The sequence below is a fragment of the Pholcus phalangioides genome, unplaced genomic scaffold (assembly GCF_987345545.1).
Source record: "Pholcus phalangioides strain wild (caught in Gottingen) unplaced genomic scaffold, Ppha-v1.0 ptg000015l_1, whole genome shotgun sequence".
Taxonomy (NCBI): Eukaryota; Metazoa; Arthropoda; class Arachnida; order Araneae; family Pholcidae; genus Pholcus; species Pholcus phalangioides.
The window spans coordinates 103784464-103810349 of NW_028301608.1; the positions used below are offsets into that span (position 1 = coordinate 103784464).

A 25886-nucleotide genomic window follows, 5' to 3' on the forward strand; every position below is an offset into this window, starting at 1 on the left:
AATATGGCGACTTCCTGCGCGACTCATGAAATAAACAAATCTAGATTTAAGGAAACGTAGAAATCAATATATTTTTTTCCCCTTCTTTAAGGGTGCTAGGTATTTCGATTCCCCCTCCCCCTGACCTTCAAGTTATCTATTTCTGCCTGTTTCAGCTTCCAAAAATGCTTAGTTAAAGCTGTGGAATTTTTTAAATGTACTCTACGGGCCCATAATTAATTTTAAAATATCCCAACCCACATGAATTTATGCAATTTAATATTAAAATACAATACGGGGGCATTAATTTTCATGCTTGAGAAGATGTAAATAAAAAGTTGAAATCAATGTTATTGCCCGGATATCCAACTCGAAAGTAGGTCCGGCTAATTACTTCATGTTTAATCTCCTGGGCTTCGTATATCTATCTCTAAGCGACCTCAATATTTCAAAAATCGAGATTTCAATACAATTTTTAAAATTATTGATGTGACAGAAAACCCCACTAAATTTCCGCATTTATATAGTAGAATCGGCAATTATAACACTGATTTCTAGGAGGATCACCCTTTTCCTGACCCTCAAAGCGATGCTGGTGATGATTATGACGTCTATTCCAAAAGCCTCATTACTGAGAGTATTGAAAATGTGGCAAACCATTATAAAGGCATAAACTATTATACATAACTGGCAGCATTAAAGAAGTGACAAACCATTGTAAAGGCATATGGATGTCTGAAACGCATTGCTAGGGAACCACGGTAACCAAAGTAAACGTTCGGAAAGTGATTGTTGAGGTCCAAAAACCATTGTTGCCCGACAGTTTTTTGCCCATTTGGGGAACTTGCCCTGCTCTGACGAAATTTTAAACTAGCCTATCGTTCAAGTCGGGTCCCATTTGGTATATATGCAAAATTTGGCGACGATCGATCTAAAATTGTAGATTTGTATAAAGAACATACACACACACAGACACACACATAGAAAATCAATTTTATATATATAGATATAAGCAAAAAAGAAGAAAAATTCATCAAAGGTAGTTTTACTTTCGTAAGAATGATAATTCAGGAAATCCAAGACACACAATAAAAACATTGAACTTTTTTATACAGTTTTTACAAGCATTATAAAAAAAATTTCAATCAATAAAATTCTAACCATCTGAATTGTATTGAAATCCACAATGAAGAAACGTGCAAGTTCTTTTTTTTTCAACTTTTTTTTTATTGAGAAAGGCAGTATAAATGATTTTATAATTTGTATATATTAATAATAACGTCTAAATATTCTTCAAAATATTTATTTCAAGAAGACGTTTTAGCCCAGGATTACACTGTAAAAATTTGATAAAATATCTTTTAAAACATGGAAAAAACTACCAGTAATACTGATGGTTACGCGAATGTAACCGATACGCTTATTGGTTATATACGCTAGCATTTTTATAGTTTTTTAAAAGATATATTGTCAAACTTTTATAGTTTTATCTCGGACTTAGATAAATTTAATTATTTTCTGCATATATATATCACTTTGATTTTATAACCTACCATAGAATTTTAATTTCATTCTCTGACGTTTTTCCATGTTCTATTTTTCCACTTCTATTGCCCCATTGTATAGTTTCATTGTCCCCTTTGGAACACACTGATTTAACCCTTTCGGAGATTTTTTTAAATTTTCAAGATTCACATTATAACTGCCACATTGGAAATAAAAGCGTGTTAATAACCCGAGATTTTTCGAGATGACCGAAATAAAGAAGATCAAGTTTAACGAGATGTCTCGAGATTGCCACTGTAAGGGTTAAACCCCTCCATTGGAGCTTTCTCATTCATAGGAATTATTATTTTTTTCAATTATTATAGTTATATATATGACGGGGTGGGGGATAGGATTTTAGAGCTTAGGTGAGACATGCCTAATAAAAATTAAAAAACTGGGCTAGGGCAGTGGGTCTCGCAGCTGCTTTTACATATGCAAGAAGCCCCGTTTACATATGCAAGATTAGGGGTCGCTTTGGTGATTATTACCTGCATGGCAACTTTTTTTCCTCATGGGAAAAAATAGGAGGGACGAAGATCCGTCAAAAAATAGTCCCATCTTAGCTACGGAATAATGGTGGGTGACTCCGACCTCCTCTCCCATAATCCTTTGTGCCGCGAAAGCTACTGTAAGCTCCTTCGTGAGCCATCTTGAACCAACCACTTCCGTTGAACTCACGTAACCAGTGATGACTTCCGGAAAGAAGAGGGGGAATACCGGCATAAACTAAACGCCATGGAAACAGGTTGTAGTGAAAATCCCTGTTACGGGTAATTTCCCAGGATATTTTATTGCATAAATGTAAACGGCGCTTCAAAGTACCCCTTCCAAGCATAAAATAAAGACACAAATCGATATCTCCAGCTCATCGCGACGACTCAAACAAAGGTTGGCACGTAAGAACCGTGATGCACACATTGAGAAACCACTGGTCTAACGTTCCTCTGGAGCGTAGGAATGGTTTCGAGGTCTCCGCAAAAGTAAAAAAAAAACTTTAATAATGCTGATCTGAATAAATTTGAAAAGAACATGTGATCATATCATATTGATACATCGATAGCTGTCTGATTCGCAAGGTGGACAGTTATAACTTAATCTAAGACTAAAAGATACAGTGATTATACAGGGTGAATCCGTAATTCCTCATTGCAGCATTTTACTGATGAACCGTGGATTCTACAGGCAAACTTCTAATTATAAAATGTATTTAACGTTTAGACCTCAGATACGTTATTCATATTGCAATGGATTGTGTAGTTATTGAACTGAAAGAATTAGCTTTTCATGGGACACGACACCCCGTCTTAAAAATCCCAATCAAAAAGTTGTTGCTATCGTTTCTTCTGAGGCCATCAAAGTTCATTCATGTTTTTAGTGCAATACTCACTGAGATGTTTGAATTCAGAATCCGCAGAAAAGTTTAAAAAAAGGACAGCGTAAACTAACAGATAACGCTCCTTTCCCTCATTTATATTATTATTGTTTCCCAACCTTTTTCCGAATTTTTTTCATTCAAATATCTCAGCGAATGTTGCACTTAAAAATGTAGAATACAGACAGGGTGCCCGTATAAAAAAGTGTTTTATTTGTTTTATTTTAATAACTATGCAACCCCTTACAACATGAATGGCTAATTTACTTTTTCTAACTGAGGAACTTATTTTTAAAAGGGAACATTTCCATTCTTGTGGAAGTCATTTTTCACATTTCGAAATTCATTTTTTTAATCAATTTTCATTTTTTGACATAGTATTCAAACATTCTTATATGCGAACTGCTGGGCTATTTCTACTTCTGTAAAGCAGTTTGTTCTAGAAAAATACGTTTTTCACTTCTACTCTAAATTTAATAAATGTGGAAAAACGTTCCCTTTTGAAAATAAGATCCTCGAAAGTATGCCTCTCTAGGATCAATGGTTCGCCAGTAAAATGAGGCGAGAGGAATTTTGGAATCACCTTGTATATTAAATAAATGTATATAATATAAGCAATATACAAACTCGTATGAAACATTTTCCGTATAAGAATGTAACACAGTATTTATTTTTCTATGGAATTTTGAGACAACCGAATTTTCTCTTGTGTCTACCTTGTACAGTAAAACCTTTCTTTTGCGGACACCGGCCGGACAAAAACATTCGTCCGTAAAAGAGGGTAGACCGTTTATCAGGGTATTTGAAGGCATACTTTTATTATACAGGATGAAATTATAATTTGGCCATAAAAGGGGGGGGTGACCACATCTGAGCGGGTGTCCGTTCAGGGGGGGGTTTTACTGTACTGTTAGGCTGCTTATAATAATTATTCATGTATTCGATATTACATGGGTTTGTAGAATTGTTTCGTTCCGCAGTGCGCCGAGGTCAAGGCTGCAAAGTGGGTGACATACTGTACAGGGACGGAGAGACGTTCAAACTGGATTGCCGCACTCTCTGTACCTGCCAGAACGGGACGTACGGTTGCGTGTCGCTGTGCCCCCACGAGAAGTTCAAACCATCATCGAGCTGTCGACACCCGCAGTTGGTCGAGATACAGCACGACGATGACAACAGCTCCTGTTGCAAGGAATGGCTTTGCGAGTCGACGTTGCGAGACGGTGAGTTGCGAAATACATTAGAATGTACTTAATTGTATGAGTTCAATCCTATTGTACGCGTCCCTTTGAAAGAGGCGCGTGATAATCATCGTTATCCTTGATTCAATATGAATTGGATGAATCACGGAGAACTGATGATTATCTCGCTAATGAATGATAGCTTGAAAGCAAATGAATGATTATCTGGCATGATTATATTATTAAAGTGAATACAGATAGATTAAAGGTGCATTAGTCGTTCGTGTATGTACATAATTGATAAAAAAAGTTTCGATATGTTTTGTGCGCATATATAGTTTATTATAGTTTCGTATGTACAGGGTGTTTTAAAACTGAATGCACGGACTTGATGGTTAAATGTAAGTAGAAAATAACAAATCCGTGTACAACGCATACTCGGAACTGAACAGGTTCAGCGCTAGAGTGAGATTCTCCAAGTCCATATGCCTCGTTTTCTGGACGAATATTCATACGCATCATGTCTTTATGAAAGAGGTGATGCCGAAACTGACGAACCCTGTTCCAGCTAGCATCAGTCGGCGCATGCAGTTCCAACATCATGGAGTCTTAGCCCATTAGAATATAGTTATGCGTAATGCTTTGGATGGAATATATCCGGGACGATGGGTTGTTCGTCCGATCGAAAATAACGTAAATGCCTCGGCCATGTTGCCGATGCATTTACCCGATCTCGCATGTCTGAACTTTTCCCTCTGGGGAAATGTGCAGCGCCATATCGGCGACGGCAGTCTCGTCGATTCCGGTACATACGATGTTGCCAAGATTTCCGTAGCTGTTTTCACCATGCGAGATATCCCTAGTGTTTTCTGTCGATTTACTTCGTTCCATACATCAACGGTGGGAAGCATATGCCAAGATGTTGTTTGCCGCTCTTTTCAGCGGTCACTTTTCACTAATACCATAGGCGTGAGGAGGATTTTCTCAGGGTAGGGGAGAGGGTCAAACATTTTTTTTGTGAAGGGGGGGGGGGGGAGTTGACTTTTTTCCTGCGAAATAACTCGGCTCAAGGGTGTGAGGAGGACCCCCCCCCCCATTCTTTGCGTGCACCAATGACTACTACTATTTAACCACACATTCACCTTGTTTACATTTCTTTGAACTGTCGTTCTAATGAACTGGTATATGCCAGAATGTGTGTGTGTGTGGTAATAACGTATTTATATTGTACGAATTGCGCTTCTTTCATGTTCCCTCTGGTGCTACTATCTGTCCTACATATTTTGAAGATGGTAAAGATGGTAATTGTTAGAATTTTCATGTTATGTCAATATCGTGTTGTAGGTCAGACAGTGCTATCGGCGAAAATACTTTTTTAAACCGTAGACCGGCTCCCATTCACGTCTCGAAATTGAAAAAACGCAGAAAACCAACTTCAACCAACCATCACTGTGGATCAATGGGGATTCGAACATAGATACTCAGGTTGTTGTGCATAGCAAGTATCGCCCTCTACCGCTTCCGTCCCGACGGACAATTCGCATTCATGTACCGGAGCGTATCTCTTTAAATCAAGAGCGCTCAGCCTGTAGGGGAAAGCGGGTCGCTTTGTTGATTTGATTACATGTCGCGGGCCACTTCAGTAATCTGTTAATGTGCCGCGGATCACTCAAGCCATGTGGAAAAGTGCCGTGGGCCACTTGTGTAATCTAAAACTATGCCACGGGGAGCAAACTTGAGTGATGTGGAACTGCACTGCGGGCCGCTTAAGTGCTCTGAAAGTGAAGCCACACGTCACTAAAGTTCATCGGTCATTTAAGTGATCTTTAAAGGGCCGCGTTTCACTTGAGTGATCTTTGAATGAGTCGTGTTTCATTTGAGTGATGTGGAAATGTACAACGAGCGACTTAAGTGATGTGTAAATGTGGCGAGGGTCACTTCTGGAACTGCACCGTGGGTCGCTGTAAATGTGCGAGTGTATTTTAAGGGCTCTGTGAATGTGCCACGACTGCCTCAAGTAATTTATAATTCTACCATGGGCCGTTTAAGGGCTCTGGAACTGTGTGACGTGTTACATGAAAGATCTGTAAATGTGTAGCTTTTTTCATTTAGATTTGAGGTAGCGGACCACATCAGATAACTGGAGGGTCTTATTTGGCCCCGGTTGAGGCCATGGGTTGAGAATATATGTTCTAAATAGTACGTTTCGTCGCAAGATAAAATTGATACTCGTTAAAAAGACCATTCGTTGCGACCGTGAACCGTTTAATATTAACGACCAGTACGATATATCTTGAATTTTATCCCATGTCATTTTTTTAAGCTGATATACTGATCTATGACATACATAGAGCCATTCAATCTAACACAACGTCCGGCTTCTCCTCTGCATCCCTTTTTTTTCGCAAATAAATATACAAAATCCACGTTTTCTGTTAGCCAAAAATATATTCAGCCTTCCTTCAGTAATGCACATGTTTTTAGAATTTAATTTAATTTAGTGGAGTGTTGTGCATTGTGAGATCTTCTAATCAGAAATCTTGGGAGAAAAATCCTTACGTTCGTATAACCTTAACTCAAATATACTGTATTACAAACGTTTTCTACAATTACAGCGTCCTAATTTCGCAGTTTGACAAGTGCAATTAATTATTCACGGAATGAAACAAATGGGTATTTATACCTACAGATGTTTCACGTCCAAAGTACGACTCCCCTTCAAATCAATACAATATGGATGAACACGTGTTATTCCTAAATTTGACAGTCAGAAGCTCGTTAAAATTTGTTTCCTGAACCAGCATTAATACATTTTTCCAAGCATAATTGAAAACAATCACAAGTATATATCACAAATGTTTCAGCATCTTCGGAGAGGATTGATTTTGAGTCGGACAACACCAACTATTCTCTTTTTATCATACTTGCACTATAATCCATGTATCCCATCGTTAAACAAAACCAGCAGGAAATCAATTTTCATACCGTGAAGAATATCAAATAATTGGTCCCCCGGGGGAAAAAGCACTGAATCTGAAGAGTTTCAAGCTCTGTCTGACATCGTCATCGATCATAACATCATTAACTCTTACGTACGAGGGAGGGGGAATGGTACTCAAAAATAACCTTAACTACTTTCTTTTTATTTTAATTGAACTTTATCCATGTTTTAATTCAATTCGAAATAAGTCATTGTCAGTGCAACTTAGTTAACGAGAAACATCATTATAAAGTATGGAAGACAGGATACCAAGCAGAGATATAAAGATGAAAAAATTATATGCCTCCTCGGGGAATCGAACCAACAACCACTCGCAGTCTAGGCGAGTACTCTACAATTAAGCTACTGAGAACTGGCATTTTCTTCCATTAGAGCAGGGGTTCTCAAACTGGGTGCCAATCAAAAGTAAAGTTTTCCGGATTTTTTTTTTTTTGGTCCAGTTTTATCAATTCCCCTGATGATGCCAACCACTAGTGTTGGGGAAATGTTGAGAACTATCTCAAACGGACGACGGTCTTCGAACTCGAACAGACACTTTTCATCAAATGCGGAAACCTCTCTCTCTTATCAAATACTAACAGACAATATCTCCCGGAAACATTAAGTTATCATCCTACATTGCATAGTTCTCATGTATGAAGCTTGATAGGAGTATCTTACACAGAAACATCAACTGTCTTGAATTATATTTTGTGGCCAGATAGTGTTGCAAACGGAGATTTTTAGGGCTTTGATTCTAAGATTTTTAATGATTCATATTCATGAAACCAGACTTTGCCCTGGTATCCCGTTTTTGCATTTTATTTGCATTTCTTTTTCCACTTCTGATGGAGCCAAAAACTATGGGATACCTCTTAATATCGCTGCACTTCGCGACGTAAAAGGAGGTCCTACACGATATTAAGAGTTATTCTATGACTTTTGGCCCTTCAGCACTGTAGTCATGGGATACCTGTTAATATCGTGTGGGACCTCTTTTTACCCGGCGAAGTGCAGCAATATTAAGAGGTATCCCATTACTTTTAACACTTCAGTGTGTAGATAACAAAATTGCAACAGATAGTTTCGTTTTCATATGATAGGTGGGAACAGAGGTATCATATTTTTGTGATACTTATTTTTACAGATATTTTTGGTAGAAGAGATTTGCGCATGAATATTTTCTACAAAATTTCAAACTTTTATCCCTATTTTAGACATTTCATATACTGCATAATACGACCGTTACAGTTCTTTTTTTGGAAAAACATATTTTACGTTTTCACTCAAATTAAGAAGTGTTCTCTTTCCATGAATGAATGACTTCCATGAATACTATCAGGATATAATATCAGGTTGGAAATGGTATATAATTCTATTTTGAGTCCAGTTGCAGTATTATATAAGGGCTCATGACCGCACCGGGCTACTATATATTAGGACCGTGAAAATTAATCAAAATACGTTGACCACGAATTTGCATCATGGCTACCAAAAAAAAGTAATTTCTGTGAAATTTCACTCATATGTATAGGAATACATCGTCGGTGTTCATGAAAGATATCGGATGTAAAAAATTGCTCTTCTCAGGAAACAAAAAAAAACCAAAACCAAAAACAGCAGTAATAGATAGCTGTTTGAATAACACAGGAAAGTTTGCGATAATGTCATAGCTGGCGTACTATTGGTCAGAAGCATATGACATTTTTAGTGAAAGTGGAAACATGCGTGAAGAAGCTTTTTTGTGGCATGAAAAAAAAAAATCAAGAATTTTGACGTATGACATTTTGCACGAACACCGACGATATGCGTCATCGTGGACAAAAATATTAGAAAAACGGAAGTGTTTAAAGTTTTTATTAATATATACCGTAGTTGAACGTGTATAAGGAACCTCCCTTTTTTGCCAAAAAATCGGGTTTCAAAAATTTCCTGTACATGGATAGCATTATATAGATACATATATATCTTTTTTTCCAAATTTTAAACCCAAAAAATCAGGTTGTTACTTATGCACGTCAAAATACGGTATATACCCGCGTTGGGCATATGGTCCAGAAAAATATATGCCCTGTCGAAATTTTTACATGCCCCCCAGCATGTCCGTTAATAGATTTTTTCAGGACCGTCATTTTGACTTTTTCCGGTGGAGGAACTTTTTCCAGGGGGGGGGGGGGGCGGCGGCAAAGCGCATATATGTATATATATATATATATATATATATATACGAGTGTATCAATGTATGTATGTGTGTGTATATATATACAGGGTGATTATAAAAAAACTATCCCGACATATGGGCCCCTAACTATCATACCATTCACAGAAACTGAATGAAATTTTGGCATAAGGTATTTTGAGGTATGCGCTCAAGAATGATATGGAAAACAAGTGTCACTCTAACAGTGAGTTGCCGTTCGAACGCTATTTAGGGTTTTTCACAATGGAGATCACATTCCAATACAAAAAACTTGGTGTTGCCATTTGATATTTTCGAAATTTTCTCACTGTAACCGTAACTGTTAGAGTGACACTGTTGTTTTCCATATCATTCTTGAGCGCATACATCAAAATACCTTATGCCAAAATTTCATTCAGTTTCTGTGAATGGTATGATAATTAGGGGCCCATATGCCGGGATAGTTTTTTTATAATCACCCTGTATATATATATATATATATATACTGTATATATATATATATATACTGTATATATATATATATATATATATATATACATACAGTATATACCATTTTTAGTCTATTTTCAAAAGCCAGGGGCGGGGCAACGGTCCCCCTGACTCCCTCAAATGAAGGGCCTGGATTTTTTCCACCCGTGAAGGTACCCCCACATTTCTAGCGCAACTCACTCTTTAAAAATTTCTCACAACGGTGATAGACCATTGCTGTGCTCGTTTGAGAAAAAAAAAAGGACAATGCTCAACATCATTATTTATAATTATAATACGCCTTTAGTGAAATGATGATGTCGCCATTACGTCCCTATGTTGCCATTACTATCTATTTAATCTAACTTGCTTGGATATTCAGATTTTCTCTTTCAAATATTCATTTTCCATAACAATTTCCTTTACACTTTAATCCAGTTTAATGTTTTCCTAGACCATTCAATATGGATAATTTAAGAAAAAAAAACCAATTTCCTATTACCGATTAATATTGGTAATGACGGTAAAAATCAATAAATTTTTAACCAATTTTTTTTCCAAATAATTGTAGAGAAGAAATAAAATTTTAATATGAAATGAAATAGATTTCGCGAACAAACAAATCCCAATGAAAGAGTTTGTCCACTTATTCTTAATTTAGAAATTCCACGAGAAGAATTATTAAAGTAGCATTATATAGTCTTGAAAGTAAGATCTGTGCCAATAACCATTCAATTATTTTTCATTGATAAATTTTTAGTTAATACTCCTACCTAATTTCGGGATTTTGTTTTAAGACTTGTGCGAGATCCAAACTGATCCCTCGTATCGATTGCTCGATTTAATTTCCTAAAACAATATCTGTTTCGGATTCTGGAAAGAATTTCAATTAAGCATCATATTCTAGTGATTAGGATAATATTATACAATTAGGTGATTAGGCTTTTGAGAATTGAAAGTTCGGATTCTTATTGAATTAAGGATAATGATCTTCATTATTCTTTTTGGAATTATATACAGATCCGAGCTTTACGGAAATACGTGTATATGTAAATTACTTAAGATTATTGATTTTTATCTAGGACATTTAGTAAATGAAAGTTTTCTCAAGTATGGAATTGGAGATCGAAAATTCAGTATATTAACTATTTTAAGTTATCTTAAGAATTACAGGATATGAGAATTTTATTATGCTTAAAATATTATTAACAGTGAATTATCGGAAATCTAGTACTCTTAAGTATTAACATGGTTGATTGTTATGCAATAATGGAAATAAATATACAGGGTGCATAGGTAACGGGGCATTTTTCCGGAGAACCGTTTGAGCTTAAAGGCATGTTTCATATTTTTCTGGTTAGAAAAATATCCAATTAACGTGTAGCCCTCAGATACTACTCATGTCATTCATGTTCAAAAGGGTTGTATATTCATTAAAGTAAAACTGTTAAATTTTTTACACTAAAAAAGAATTCCACGTTTTTAAGAGCAATATTCACTAAGATATTGGAATTCGAAAAACGGAGGGTAGTTTGGAAAAAACAGCATTAAATGCAAAAAAACCGTTTTACCCGCGTTCAATGCTGCTTTTTTTCCAAACTTTCCTCCATTATTTTATTATCTATATAGCCCCTTGCAACAAGAATGACATGTCTGAGTACAACACGTGATTGTGATTATTTTCTCTAATTGGAAGTATGTCTCTAGGATTAAAGATTCACCAGTAAAATACCATGTTACTAAAATACCTGCTACCCATGCACCCTGTACAATGATAAATAAGGATTATTTTGAATCAACTTGAGATTTTTTTCACTAAATATGTAGTTGATACGAATAAAAATCTATTTGATTTAATTAAGTGTTAGTTTAATATAATGACACACAAGTTGTTTGTCGGAAAGTAATAGTTCTTGAGAGATTCTGTTTCTAATTAATATCTGAGAAATATATTTCTAAATAATTAGCGCTGTAATTTCTTTCAAGTCTCAAAGGAATACAGAAATTGTATTAAAAATTGACAAAAATTACGAATTGCAACCACCGATATTTCTCGTTTCTATTTGTGAATGTAAAAGTGTATTTTTCTATGATTAAAAAAGGCGTAAATTTAAATAATTGATATTTTTAATTAGAAGTATATGTCGTCGTGCATAATTATTTTTAAGAAAGTTACATCTATACAACAGAGAAATCCTATTCATATTCTTATACAGCGTGTTCTGGAAAGTACTTATACATCTCTTTTTCTTCTTAACCGATAGTTATAGAGACATACTTTCAATTAGGATGAAGTATCCAAATGACATGCCCGCATTTTATATACATAAAAATGTCATTTAATACAAATACAAATACAAATACAACACCACAACAGGCAAAATGCCCAACGAGGTGGCTGATAAAAAGATGCCCATAAAAATATGGTTGTCATATGTTTCAAAAATACAGCAACCCAATTAAAAATGCAATTAACACAAATTACAAACAATATATACACATGATAAAATATTATACAATGCCCATAAAGAATACTTATGGTTGTCTTATTCTAAGAATGGATAGCTTCCCGATTTACCCCAACATGTTTATCGTATTTCTTTTTAAACGTGTCAATTGTGTTACAATTTACTACCTCCGGGGGTAAGCTATTCCATTTATTAACAACCCTATTGGAGAAAAATTCCCTGCGACACCATAACCTTGCATTGTCCCTCACCAATCGATGCAAGGTTATGGTGTCGCAGGGAATTTTTCTCCAATAGGGTTGTTAATAAATGGAATAGCTTACCCCCGGAGGTAGTAAATTGTAACACAATTGACACGTTTAAAAAGAATTTCTTTTACTAGGGCATTTATGTAAGGCTAAGTTACATTATTTTTTGATACAGTCCCCCTGTCTTTTTTGACTTCCAATTAGAAAGTTGTTCCCCGGTCTTTACTGAACGTCCCCCACCCGAAAAAAATTTCGTGTTCCCAACAGCGATATTCACCGAAATGTTTGAATTTGAAAATTACTAAACATAAGGAAAGGGAAAGCATATGTCAAGTTAAAAACTTCAGAAAAATAGCACGAAAATTTCCAGGATACTTAAAAGTTGCAGTTTATTAATTTATTATTATTATTATTTTTTAAATTCTAAGATTCTTTCTTTCGAACTTTGAATGAGCAGGGAAAGTTGAGAAGAAAATTCTCCCGAATATTGTACTTGGAAACGTGAATTTTTTTTGGATCAATTATGCCATTATTTCACTTATTTTCCAGCGCTTTTTGAATCCAAATATCTCGGCAAATACTTCTCTTTATTTAATATTGTTATTGTTTAATAATAATAATTTTGGGCTCAGATAAGGCAATAACTTTCTAATTTGAAGTTTTTGTTTTTTTTTTGAAACCGAGCAAAACTTGGGCCTATCGCCATGAGCAATTTATTCTCTGTGGCGAAACTTTTTAAAGGGGCGATCAGCTCGCATTCGTGCCTCCAAGTTGGAAACCACAGGAAACGAACTTCAGCCGACCACCACTGTGGCGACAGTGGGGTTCGATCCCGGGAACTCGCAATGCGAGTCCATCACTGTGACCACTCGGCCACCACAGCGACCCAATTAAAAGTTAGAAGGTCACTGAGTAAAATATCATTTTTTTATTTCGTCAGATACCCGGCTTCTAGTAAAATAAGTGGCACATCATTTGAATACTTTTTCCAATTTAAAGCATGTTTCTATAACCAACGGTTGAGGAGGGCCAAGGCTCGGGGAAGGGCTTTCAGCGTAAGCTGTATAATACTGTATAGCCCTGGAAACAGCCTCCTTATATTTTATTATATTGATTGCAATCGAAACAAACCCAAGCATTAATCTCTATATGTAATTGAGTTTCCATGATTCACTTTCTGTGAATAGAGAACGTGCACAAGTAGTGTTAAGATGTAATGGAAAATACGGTCATCTACTCCATCCACTCTGGGAAAGCACCACAGAGAATAATACTAGCGTATGCTTCATTATTCCTCGGGATTCGTCTTTCATTGCATTAAATTTCATTACTAACCATATTCTGAAGCATACTGAGCGTATTACATAGAATAAGGACGTATCTTTACCCGCATAATGTTTACGCTTCTTATCTGGTATATATTCAATTTTAAAAGAAATTTTATATAATATGTTTCAGTAAAAATGAAAGGAAATGATCTTTAAGATAGGTGAGGTTAGTGTAGACAGGATTAAAAATGACGTATTTTGCTGTGTTAGAAGACACTCCATATGTACAAAATTACAAACATATGCTTTTTTAAACTATCAGTTGGCACTTTCTCAGTGAATGTTCCATATTTCTAAATAAGTACAACATATCGGAAACTACACTCGTTATAACAACCATGCGTTATTGCGGGAGTTTCAGTATAACGAACGGTACGATAAAAATCCGAAATGCTCTTCAATTCATACTATGCTATTTTTCAACCATTAGAATAACCTTAGTCTAATACAGCGTCTGAAGTCGTCTCTGAAATAAATAATTTCTTTAATTTAATATCAATTTTTATTTATCATTGTATCATTTCTTTTACATATTAGATACGGATTTTTTTACTGAAGTTATTTCTTTCAAAATTTCTGAAAAAAATTTTTTTTCTTCTTTTTATTACCCTTTTTTGCAAAATGATGATTAACTATGATCTTTGATATTGGTAAATGCACTATAGTCTGTTTGCAAGGGCTAGAGACACAACAGATGTTTAATGGCTGTGTGTGACTGCTGCATTGACCCATCATCTCTTTTCTCATGTTCAGAGGGTCCTTCGAATTCCCGATTGAGGAGAAAGGGCATGAAAAGTTTCGCCGACGACATCAAATAAACATTCATAACAAATCACTTTTCTTATAAATGTAATACTAATTGATAAATTTAAATTCCAATTTAATCTTTATTTTCTAACCTGATACATTTTCATCGTAACAGCTTACATAATATGATGAATATAGTAATTTTTTTATTCCCTCCAAATATGGAATTCTCTTCAGATCTTTATTTTTCGATGTCCGTTTTCTGCTGAACGATGAAAGTCGTTATAAGTAGAGTCGACTCAATTAATTCATCAAACGGAATTGATGTAGCTTATGCGAATACATACACGAGTAACAAATAACGCTTGAAGATGACAACGGGGAAGTACAAAAAATATATATATCTATTCTAGAGGGCTGTCATCTGCTGGACACAGATAAACACAATCAGTACTGACGAAAATAATAAGATATATTTCGGAAAATCCCGTGTATATACGTTCAGAATCGAACACATACACACACACACATCAAAGTACCAATTGTAGGAGTCAGTACCTACCATCTGCGCGGAACGTTACAGAAGGGTTCATCTCGATTTGTTACATTGGCTTTGACTCTCTCCCTCTTTTCTCCGGGCGTAAGATTTATCACATTCCGCTTCGGAAAAGACCGAACATATTCCTAGCTCTAGCTACGTTTATTCATTCTCTAGAGCACAGGAAAAAAAATATATAAATATCATCCAGATATTTCCCAAGTGTCATCTTACTTTCAGCTTGCTCCCTCCTTCAATAAGGATCGAGAGAAAGTATGTGTAGTGTATTAATATATATATTTCTTTTTTTCCCCTCCCTCCATCTTGTCCCGGATTTCCTAGTTCTGGTAATAAACCACATGGTATCTTCTCCTCCCTCCTTATTATTATTTTTGGTCCGTTTCTTTCAATGTCCTAAGGATAAATAAGAAAACAGGAAAAAAAAATGGTTATAGAAAAAAAGGAATCGCTTCTCATTCAATCAAATGAAACCGCACAAACTGAGGTTGAAAGGAAGCTTAGTTCGGCCAAGAGATCACAGGCGGTTTTTATTTCTACCTTTGAACACGTATCCATACTGACTGGACTGCGAATAAAGTCCCCCTTTTCTGCCTTGATGTTCACGATAGAAGATATAAAAAGAGAGGTATAGGGGTCTTACAAACCCCAATGTTTCACTGATGAGGAATCAATAACATCGTAAAAGGAGAAGTAAAAAGAAAAAGGAGCGTAGAGCGAAAAGAGATAAAAATCCTTTATATTGGCCCTTTCGGATTTATTGCGGTTACGTAGAATGGGTCGCTACGTTTTCAATGTTACCTACCTATCTACCCAAAAAAAGCTTGGTTCCCAGTAGATGAGCTCCATCGTGAATGTACGAGTATTGTGGATATCTCGCTTGGATGTTGTTCATTCGGTTTGATGGATATTTCACTTGTATATTATTCTTCGTAAATATCATGTTCTTCTGCTTTCGAAATACTGAATAATATAGGGCTTTTCAATCTTCAGACATTGCGGGTCAAATTAAAGCCTTCCACGAACCCGCTGGCCCACAAGTTATATTGTAGTAATCATGAGATAGTATCCACAGCACAAGATCTCGATGTAATGCACAATAAATCTTAACGGGTAGACCCACGGGCATTGAGTTAAATATGGGCTCCAAATGATTGAAAACTGTGATTCATTCCGAGATTTTCATTTCATGAGAAGAATTTTCATTACCTTTGAGAAATCAAGTCTTGTGTTTAATATATATATATCAATTTCCATTTATTATTCAACAATTTCTTTCTTTAAATACTATTTTTAATTCATTATTAAATCAAGACTTTCATTAAACATCAATTTTCATTTATTACTGAATTATTTCTTTCATAAAATATTAATGTTCATTTATTATTAAACCCAGTTTTTCATTTAATATTAATTATTATCAAATCGTTTCTTTCATTAAATACACTGCTGCCAGAAAAGAAAACCAAGTTGACTAAAAAATTCTAACGCCTTTAGGGTATATTAGGGCTGCTGATTTTAAAGCTAGTGTTTATTTTGCTAAATTAGATCCAGTTTATGAGATAATGCATACTCTCAACATTTCAATGTGGTCTGCAGTCACTAATTTTTGCGTTGAATTTTGACTATTTTATTATTTTATTTATTTTCCTATACTTCATTTATTATATTATTACATTTATACCATCATCAGACATCAGTGATCTTATATGTATTAATTGTAAATCTATTATTAATTTACATTTCGCACACAGTTCCAGTGTGATTTGAATGCTGCTTATATGTATCACTATTGAAATTTAATTTTGACTTTATCTCAAAAACTACAGCTAATCTGACCAATGCCAGATTGGCAATCATCACCCAAAAGTCACTTCAAAATCAACGAAATAAATTCGGCAATAAAATTAGTGTCGAATAGTGATATCAATGATCATTTATTATTTAAGCATATCTTTCATTTAATATAATTTTTCATTCATTATTAAAACTAATTTCTTTCACGTGACATAAATTTTCATTTATTATTAAGTAATTTCTTTGATTAGAAATAAATTTGTTTTCTCTCTCTCTCTCTCTCTCACACACACACACACACACACACACACAGGGCCTGTGAAATTATTAATTTTTTAAAAACAATTGTGAAACTACTTTCAATATATCTGAAATTAGCTATGGCTTTTCGTTAATTCTGAAGTAATTTCTCTGAGTAATTCTGAAAATTCATTCTTGAAGCCGATATTTGGAAATAATGTTTTCCAACACATCTGAAATCTTGTTTTTGCAACTGACTCTGATATTACTTTTTTTAATGGTTCTGAAAATGAAAAAAAATAATCTCTCTAAATGACTTCAGTAATTTCTTTCAATAGTTGGGGACATTGAATATTGAAACCGGTTCGTTTGATTTTCACAGTATTTCTACAAATTCTGCGATTATATGTCTTTTTTGGAATCGAACAACATTTATTGCACATCTCGTACATATTAAGCAAATATTTCTTAGTAAGAATGGAACGAGTAGCATGTTTTAATGTTTGGAATATGTTTGGCACGTTTTGCAGAAAGAGCGGAGCACTGTCAGCACTACACTAGCGAATGGACGCACTGTTCCAAGACCTGCGGAGTGGGTATATCTACGAGGATATCCAACGACAACCCCGAATGTCAACTCAAAAACGAATCCAGGTTGTGTCTTCTCAGACCGTGCACAGGTGACTGGGAGCATGCTCATCCTGCTCATGGGCATCATGTAAGAGTATGTTCAACCTTAATTCATTCCTCGCCGGTGTCCTTTATTTTTTTTATTTCCAATACCAGAAATTTTCACATCGCTATAACACATCCCATATTTATAATGGCTAAATCTCATATAACGCTATCCCATCATTAATTCCTGAGGGATATTTAATTCTTTGCTAATTTATTTACGCAGATTCACGTAAATATTTAATTAAGTTTTCTTCTCCCTCATCTTATAAGGGTAAAAAAGAACATTAATTTTATATATTAAGTCCATTTGTTCACGAGAAATGAAGAAATCGAGAGAAAAGAAAGGGTGAAAGAGAATCAACATTTTAATTTAAAATTCTCATCTGAAAGAGAATTTACTCTCGGCTTTATTTATTTACAATAAATTGATTCTCAAGTTTTGAGGAGAATCGAGTAAAACCGAGGTTTTTCGTGGATTTCGATTCCCCTGCTTTCCTTTTTTTATTTGAATGTTTTCTAATTATTTCCTTGCATAGACCAGTTTCACTTTTATGGTTTCATACGGGAGAAAAAGTTTCAATTTTTTTTGGCATTAAGGAGCTAATGTTTATAATTGATCAAATATGTAATTATATTATATGAGTTATTCAGATTTAGCATAGACAAAGCTGAGAACCACTCAAATATTAGACGGGGTGTCTAAGAGATAGCTGTTTCACTTGGGTTAGAATTTGCATTAACAACACAGAATGGTGTCTGTGTAAAACAAGGGTGCTAAACCTTTAATAGAGTGTGGGGTCACTTAATTAGTTTGAAGACATGTCGATGACCACTTAAGTGATCTGGAACAGCAGGTCATTCACGTAATCTAGAAATGGAAAGGAAGGTTTTAACAACTGACTGTTGTGCGAAAATGAATTTTTTGGAGAGAAAATTCAACTGCCTTTTTTGCGGGGAATCGTACCCCCGTTCCTACGAAGTTTTTTTTTTTTGTATGGTAGCGGAGAGTGACGTCATCCTTGTATAAGTCGCCATCTGGTGGCAACGTCAGCGTTGTGAGCTTTTCCTGAGTCTGGTCCGACCGTCCATGTACGGCTCCGTTCAGTGCACACGAGCTCCAAGGAAAGATTGAGAGATTCGTTGTCTTTGTAGTCTAGTGGTCTAGGGCGTGGGTTCGATTCCTCACAAAGACAGTTGAATTTTTTTTCTTTCCAAAATAAAAAATCATCTTCGCAACATCCAGTTGTTAAAAACCTTCGTATGATAACGGAGAGTGACGTCATCCTCGCATCTAGAAATGTGGTGCCAAAGCTGCATTAAGGGAGCTACATTAACTTTCAAATAGCTTTGATGTATCGTGGATCACTTAAATCATCTGGAAATAAACCGCGGGCGGCCTGAGTGATGTTGAACTGCACCGAGCGTGACTCACCGCTCAAATCCTCTGAAACTGTGCCGCAGATCAATTAAGTGATCAGTAAATGTACTGAAGTTTACCTAAGTGATGTGTAACTGTGTCGGCAGCTGCTTGAGGAATCTGGAACTATGCCGCAAGTGAGATAAATGATCTATGAATATACCGCTCCTCCCTTAAGTGATCTATGAATATACTGCTGGTCCCTTAAGTGATCTCGAAATGTGGCAAGGACCACTTTAGAGATGTGAAACTGCACCACTGGTGACTTAACTCATCTATTAGTGTGCCGCTTAGTTCATTTTTACAAAATTAGGTTTGAGGTCACGCCGCATTAGATGATGTTCCCAAGGGTCACATTTGGCCCATTTGCTATGGGTTGAGCATGTATGGTATGAAACGTATCGACTATCCACACACATCGGAATGGGGTCCATCGGACTCCGTTCCCACGCTGCTGGGTCGAATGTTTTTTTTTTATCCAGCTTGACCACGTTGAATACTGCTAATACAAATATAAAACCATTGATTCCTTCGTCTAATGTTTAAGTTGTTGCCAGCTCAGTCTATGCTTTATTTTAATAATGATAGAAAATGCGTCAGTGATTTTCACACAGGGCTTCTCCTTTTTTTCTCGCATTCTCTTGCATAGAAAAACCACATGTGTCGAGCAACAATACGCAGCACATCACCTATACGGCTCTCAGACGGCGCGAACTGCACCAGCGTGGACCAGTACCAACCGAAATACTGCGGCTTGTGCACTTCACGTCACTGCTGTGTACCAAAGGTCACAACAACAAAGAAGGTACCTTTCTACTGCTTAGACGACGAAGGGCCCAATGTGATAGAGAAAGACTTCTTATGGATTGTCAAATGTGATTGTTCCAACGAGTGCTAGTCTTCTCTTCCCCCCCCCCCGATTTGACACTTCACAGGTGACACTAGGAGTGAATCATTTTCGCAACACGTGGATGAGAAATAATTGCATCACTTACGATAGCTGTGATTAAACGGGCATTCGAGTTAGAAGCCCGTCATAGTCGGACTATGTGAGAAATCAAATGTATTGAGAGAAAACATGGATATTAGCTTTTCCCCTCGTTACACGAAAGGCCTAAACGGCCCAGTCATGGTGACGAATGATATGAAACCCATCATCGTTTTATTTTCGCTTTTGTAAATAATCTGTGGGGAAAATGAAATAATTTCACGTATTTTGAATCGGGGAATACACGCAGATAATGCTAATTATCGAAAAATTCGACTAATGATGAGTTAAATTTGATGTTCATGCTTTATGTATAGAAATTTCACACAGGAAAAATGTTTGATATCTTAATGTGATATTCATGTTTATAGTATAAATGTTACGGTAAATGTTATATATCCGGTTCTTATACATAATAACCAGTTATTATTCATAATCACCGAGCAATTTGGTAGTTTGATAAATTTCTCTAAATTTATCGCAACCCGCGATTATGCATAGTACCTGAGCGTCGTTGATAAATTTAGTAAGTATTAAACAAATTTTCACGTTTACCAACAATTATGATAAATACTAAAGCGTCGCGTCACTGGTGTAAACATGATAAATCGATTATATAACATACTATAGATTATAATTCATACATATATTCTATCATTATATCAAGATATGATCGTAAAATTTGTTATTATTATATCGGGGTCTGGCAATATTCATCACACATTTGGAATTTTTTTCCCATATTTATCAAATTCACTAATTACACTAGGGTATGATAAAGTTCCAATATTTATCAAATTTTCCAACGACGCCTTGGTATTATGCATAATCTCCGGTAAAAAGTGATCACTTTTTAGTATTTATCAAATTTACCAAAGGCGCTTGGGTATTTTGCATATTCTCCGGTAAAAAAGTGATAAATTCATCAAACTTACCAAGACGCTTGGCAAGTATGCATAATATGCGATTTATCGCATTCACCGTAACATAAATAAGACGATGCATTTCTATCCCGATGTAGAATGTTTTCGAGAATAACAATGTAATTCTGGGCCATATGGATGTTTTTATAGATATAACTAAGCATTTTTTTTCAGGCCGCCATTACAAAACTGCTAAATCATTATAAATGTGATGTTGTGTGAAACGTGACTGGGTTTGGAAATTCGATGTAATCATGATATATTTTCATGCACTTGATGTATTTTTAAGATGGATGTCACCGACACTGTTATGTGCGAGCAAGTTCGGCATATCACATGAAATTATCACGCATGACATATCTTCGTTTTTAAAGGTATTAGTTACAAATTTACAGCAATATTCATGTCGACATTAACTGTTGTATAGGCATATCAAGTAAAATCGATTAATTACAAAGAGAAAGTAAAAATCAAAAATTGCATTCAAATTCAAAATCATTAATTGTATTACGTTGCATATAATAGCCTTCTATGTTTTTAAAATTTAATGTTCAAAAATTTATGAATATGCATTGTATTATGACACGTAACGGCAATATATTTTTCACATGAGCTTGAAGAGTTAGTCTTTACTGAAAGTATGATGCGTAAGAACCTTGGCAGAAACAGTTCTTATTACAACAGGAATTTGTGCAGAGGGACCACAAAATGCAGTTTTAAGTAAAAATACGGTGTCCTCAATGTATTTCTGATACCCATTAATTTGACCGGTTGTAAGGAAAACTGCACATATCATCATACATATAATACATGCAACAAACGTATCATACATAGACGACTTTATAAGAGCTGTAACAATTGCCGAGCATGAACTGTTCACGTCGAAAAAAAACAAGTTGTATCATTTGTACGCATTATTTAGAATACTGTATTTGTCAACACAATATTTCAGAAATAAACATTGCAGTTGCATTTTGAAGAGTCTTGTGTTATTGTGTATGGAAACGATTCTCTCGAAGTGGGTATCTTTTTACCTAATATCCACGAAACTAGGCAGGGAGGACTGTTTTTGTAGATTATATTATAATGTGCGTTACGATGTGAGCGACTACTAGTTGTCTTGGTCATATGTCATTAATTTTAAATGTATTCTTAAAAATCACCTTCGACCCCGCTTAATCGCATAGCGACGATTCCAGTGCACAACATCCAATTATGAGGGGAACAAATCAATTGCCATTTTACAACTAGCATAGTTTGTGTATCGAAAACTGATGAAGGATCAATATTAATGAAGCTTCTCAAACAAATCAAACACCAAAAATGAAATGAAAGTTATATTTTAATTATAATGCTCACATACCGAAAATTTTTACTTTTCATTAGGAAAGTTAGCTCCCTCTATTGGCTCAGCAGACAATAAAAATAAAATAATTAAATGCATGCATTGAAGACAACTTGAATGTTAGGCCAGTAGCTATTCTCAAATGTATTTTTTCTTCTCAAATCTTAACTTAGCAATGTATTTCACACTAATTCCAAGTGTTCCATTTTCATTCTACGAAAACATCATACCTATAGCGGTTGATTCATATTAACAGTTGACGAGTGAAGCGCAATATTCGATTACGACTTAAGGAAAAGTCGTAAAAATTACCACATTAAGAGGAAAACTTTAACCCTTTAAGCGGCAATTAAAAATCACTAAACCTTTCTTCAAAATGCTATATCTTTTTTTAATAAAGTAGGCTTTCTCCCGACTTTCAGCAGTTGCAAACTAACTGGGGTATAGGGGAAAATTTCAAATTGAGAAATCATTTTTGCAAAATATCTTGGCCTGTCAATACCAGAATAAAAGGTTTTTATGGAAACGAGGTATCGCATCATTGCGCTTAAAGGGTTAACATTGTCTCTACGAGAGAAATTTTGGTTCCAGAGGATTTTATTCATTTAAGCAAAGCAAATGTTTATCCATCATCCGATTAAGTGGGGACGACTGTATAATTAGCTTTTCCCTAATATTTTCAAGTACCGATGTAGGGAAGATTGAAAAAAAGTGCTGTTCAAATTAGATGAAAAGCAAAAAGAAGTTGAAAGTAAAAAGATTTTTCTTATATTCAATAAATGAGAGAGAGATTTTCTGTGTGATTTACCTTTGAAGATCTTTATCTCGAATGTTTGAATTATAATGATTAAAATCTAATTAGAATCTGATTAAAATCTAAATTTTTAAGAATATTTACAATAGCATCAATATACGGGGTGTTTCATAATCAAAAATAGTTTAAAATACACAAGAATTGAAGGAATTGGAATACTCTTGAATGCGGTTTTGCGAAATAGTTATTCTCAGGAAAGGGGATTTTTTTTCAGTTTAGAAGCAAAAATTTATTTCACTTTTTTTTTCGATAGAAGACACAATATGCAAATCAGAGTCCACTAAAATGAAGGAGAATTAACAGTTTATTTTCATATTTTCTTGTTACTAGCGCTTATATACGTTTTTCATTATGATGTTGACATGATCGATAAAGCATTATTTGTGAAGCTGCGGATCTTAGCCGCGGATCAGTAGTTGAAGCTTTACAAACGTTTCGGACGCCGAAAAAATTGAAGAAAGGTTCAGGTCAAAATTTAATGGCTTTGCTTCTGTGCGGCACCCTCCATCGGCAAAAATGTAAACTATTTTTTGTATCGAAAAATCCCCCTCCTTCCTCCGTGAGAATAACTATTTCACAGACCGCGTTAAAGTTCACTACTTCCTTTAATTTTTAGGAATTTTTAAATTATTCACGAAATTATGGGACACCCTTTGTTTTTTTTCAAATTTTGAATTTTAAGGGATAAGAATTCAGTTTAAAAAATTGAACGACATACTTAAATGAAAAATTAAGATTAAATAACTGAATAAAACTTAAATTTTTTACTATTCCTTTTCAAGATTCTGTTTAAATTTTGAATACAGTTATATGAGTGTTTTTTTAATTTGTATCAATTTATAAAGTAAAAATCAACAAAAAACTTTTTTTTTCAAAATTTTTACTTTTAAAGTTTGAAACGCTTTCTAAAAATAATAGGACAAAAAAAGTTATTTAAACCAACCTTGAATCAATATCCAAATCCCCTGGGGGCAAAACAGCTTCCAGGTGCGTGTGTGGAAAGTCAATATACCCTCACGGCCTTTCAACATACATTTAGTTCCAGAGACATTAGCTCAATCCATACAACACCCACACATAATACACAAACTTCTTCGAAAGATCACCTCCCACGCATTCCGACACACAACCATCCGCAAAAATAAGTCAATATACATTATCCATTCCATATTCATACCAAACAAATGCCAAAAAGTAATGAAAAAAAAAAACAATGAACTTATCCTGTGCCCTCTGACAATGAATATGACTTACTTAACATATTTATTTCCTCCATTACTTTCTGTCGCATCCTTGGGACATTATTCTGGCAAATTTAGAAAGGAAAGAAATAAAATAAATGGCGAGGAAAAACTAGAGAGATAGAGTCTGTGTTTCGTATTTCCATATATTTTAGATACAAAACTGATCTTGAATACAAATGAAAACGGAGGAGTAGTTGGAACATCATTCCTCTCTCTCTCTCTCTCTCTCTGGGAGATGGAGATGCTTCGTCATGTAGTTCTGTATTAAGTATTCAAAAGCTTCTCCTTTCTCTGTTGATACTTCCATCAACTAGTAAAAAAAAATAAAAATTCCATCTGAGCTTTAAAGTTGAGGGCAATGTGTATGGACTGCCATTCTTCTTTCTTGCGTGTGACTGCAGTTGAATGACTTGATCCATAATCGAAAACGGGGGAGGGAGGGGGGGCGATAGGGTAAATGATCCAGATTTCCATACTCATATTATCATAACACTCGCATAAAATTCCAATTTAAGACGAAAGAAAACAAAGGATCGAGTTTCTTTATACTTAAGTATATATATTGGGTGCTTTAGTTTACTCACTCGCCCTCTGAATTTACTATGGGATACTGAGTGCTTAAATAAACAGAAATTCGAAAATTCTCTTTGTTCGTCTCACTGTTGGAGAAGAAATTGGAGAATATTTTTGGTTCGATGGCTAAAAATTATAATATTCGAAAGATTTCTTTGCTGAATTGCTAGATTTTTTGGAGAGGGAATGTTTCTAAGCAATGATGATGATAGCATATTCGAATTACTGTATAGTGAAGTACGTACTATGTGGGATGTAGAAGTGAAAAATAGACAATAACTAAATTTCAAAAATTGTTTTTTGTTTCTGTGAAAACTTTTTGCTAGTGTTAACGCGCTCACGTTTTTATTGTATATCGAGTGTGACCCTACTGCAACATTGATTCTAATCATCCCACTAATGTAAACATCCCAAAATGCCGTGATCGAATTTTATTCATAATCTTACGAATTTTGTGCTCCATAGATATTCATTGCGCAGTGAATCTAAGTCAATAACCACAGGCCCGTGTAAATGACAAGTCCAAGGAAACAAAGATAAAACAGTTAATTAATCTTTAATTATTAGGCTACTATAAATAAGGGCATTAAATATACGATTTACAAATAGAAGCTAGGATAGTGCAATTACATAATTTCAATTTACATGGAGAGTGATAAATGGTTCGTAAAGTCGGAAGTGTGACTTACCCCAAATCCGGTGAAGATCAACTTCACTACGGCGTAGCTGCCCATCTCACACTTATCTTGTGGACCTCCACAACCTCTCTCTATCTCACTCACTCAGTCTCTC

The 25886-nt window shown here is 35.1% G+C and overlaps 1 protein-coding gene across 2 annotated transcripts in view; it reads left to right on the forward strand.

Moving 5' to 3' along the window:
- Ccn (cellular communication network factor protein Ccn) overlaps positions 1-22090 on the forward strand; it is a 72763-nt gene extending 50673 nt beyond the window's left edge. The window contains exons 3-5 of one of the 2 annotated variants that reach the window (XM_089244977.1): positions 3880-4122; positions 17643-17836; positions 19857-22090. In XM_089244977.1, coding sequence (XP_089101103.1) covers positions 3880-4122; positions 17643-17836; positions 19857-20105 — 686 coding nt within the window. In that variant the 3' untranslated portion in view covers positions 20106-22090. The remainder of the gene's footprint in view (positions 1-3879; positions 4123-17642; positions 17837-19856) is intronic. The other variant, XM_089244978.1, reaches the window with a different exon arrangement.
- Positions 22091-25886: the final 3796 nt, after the last annotated feature.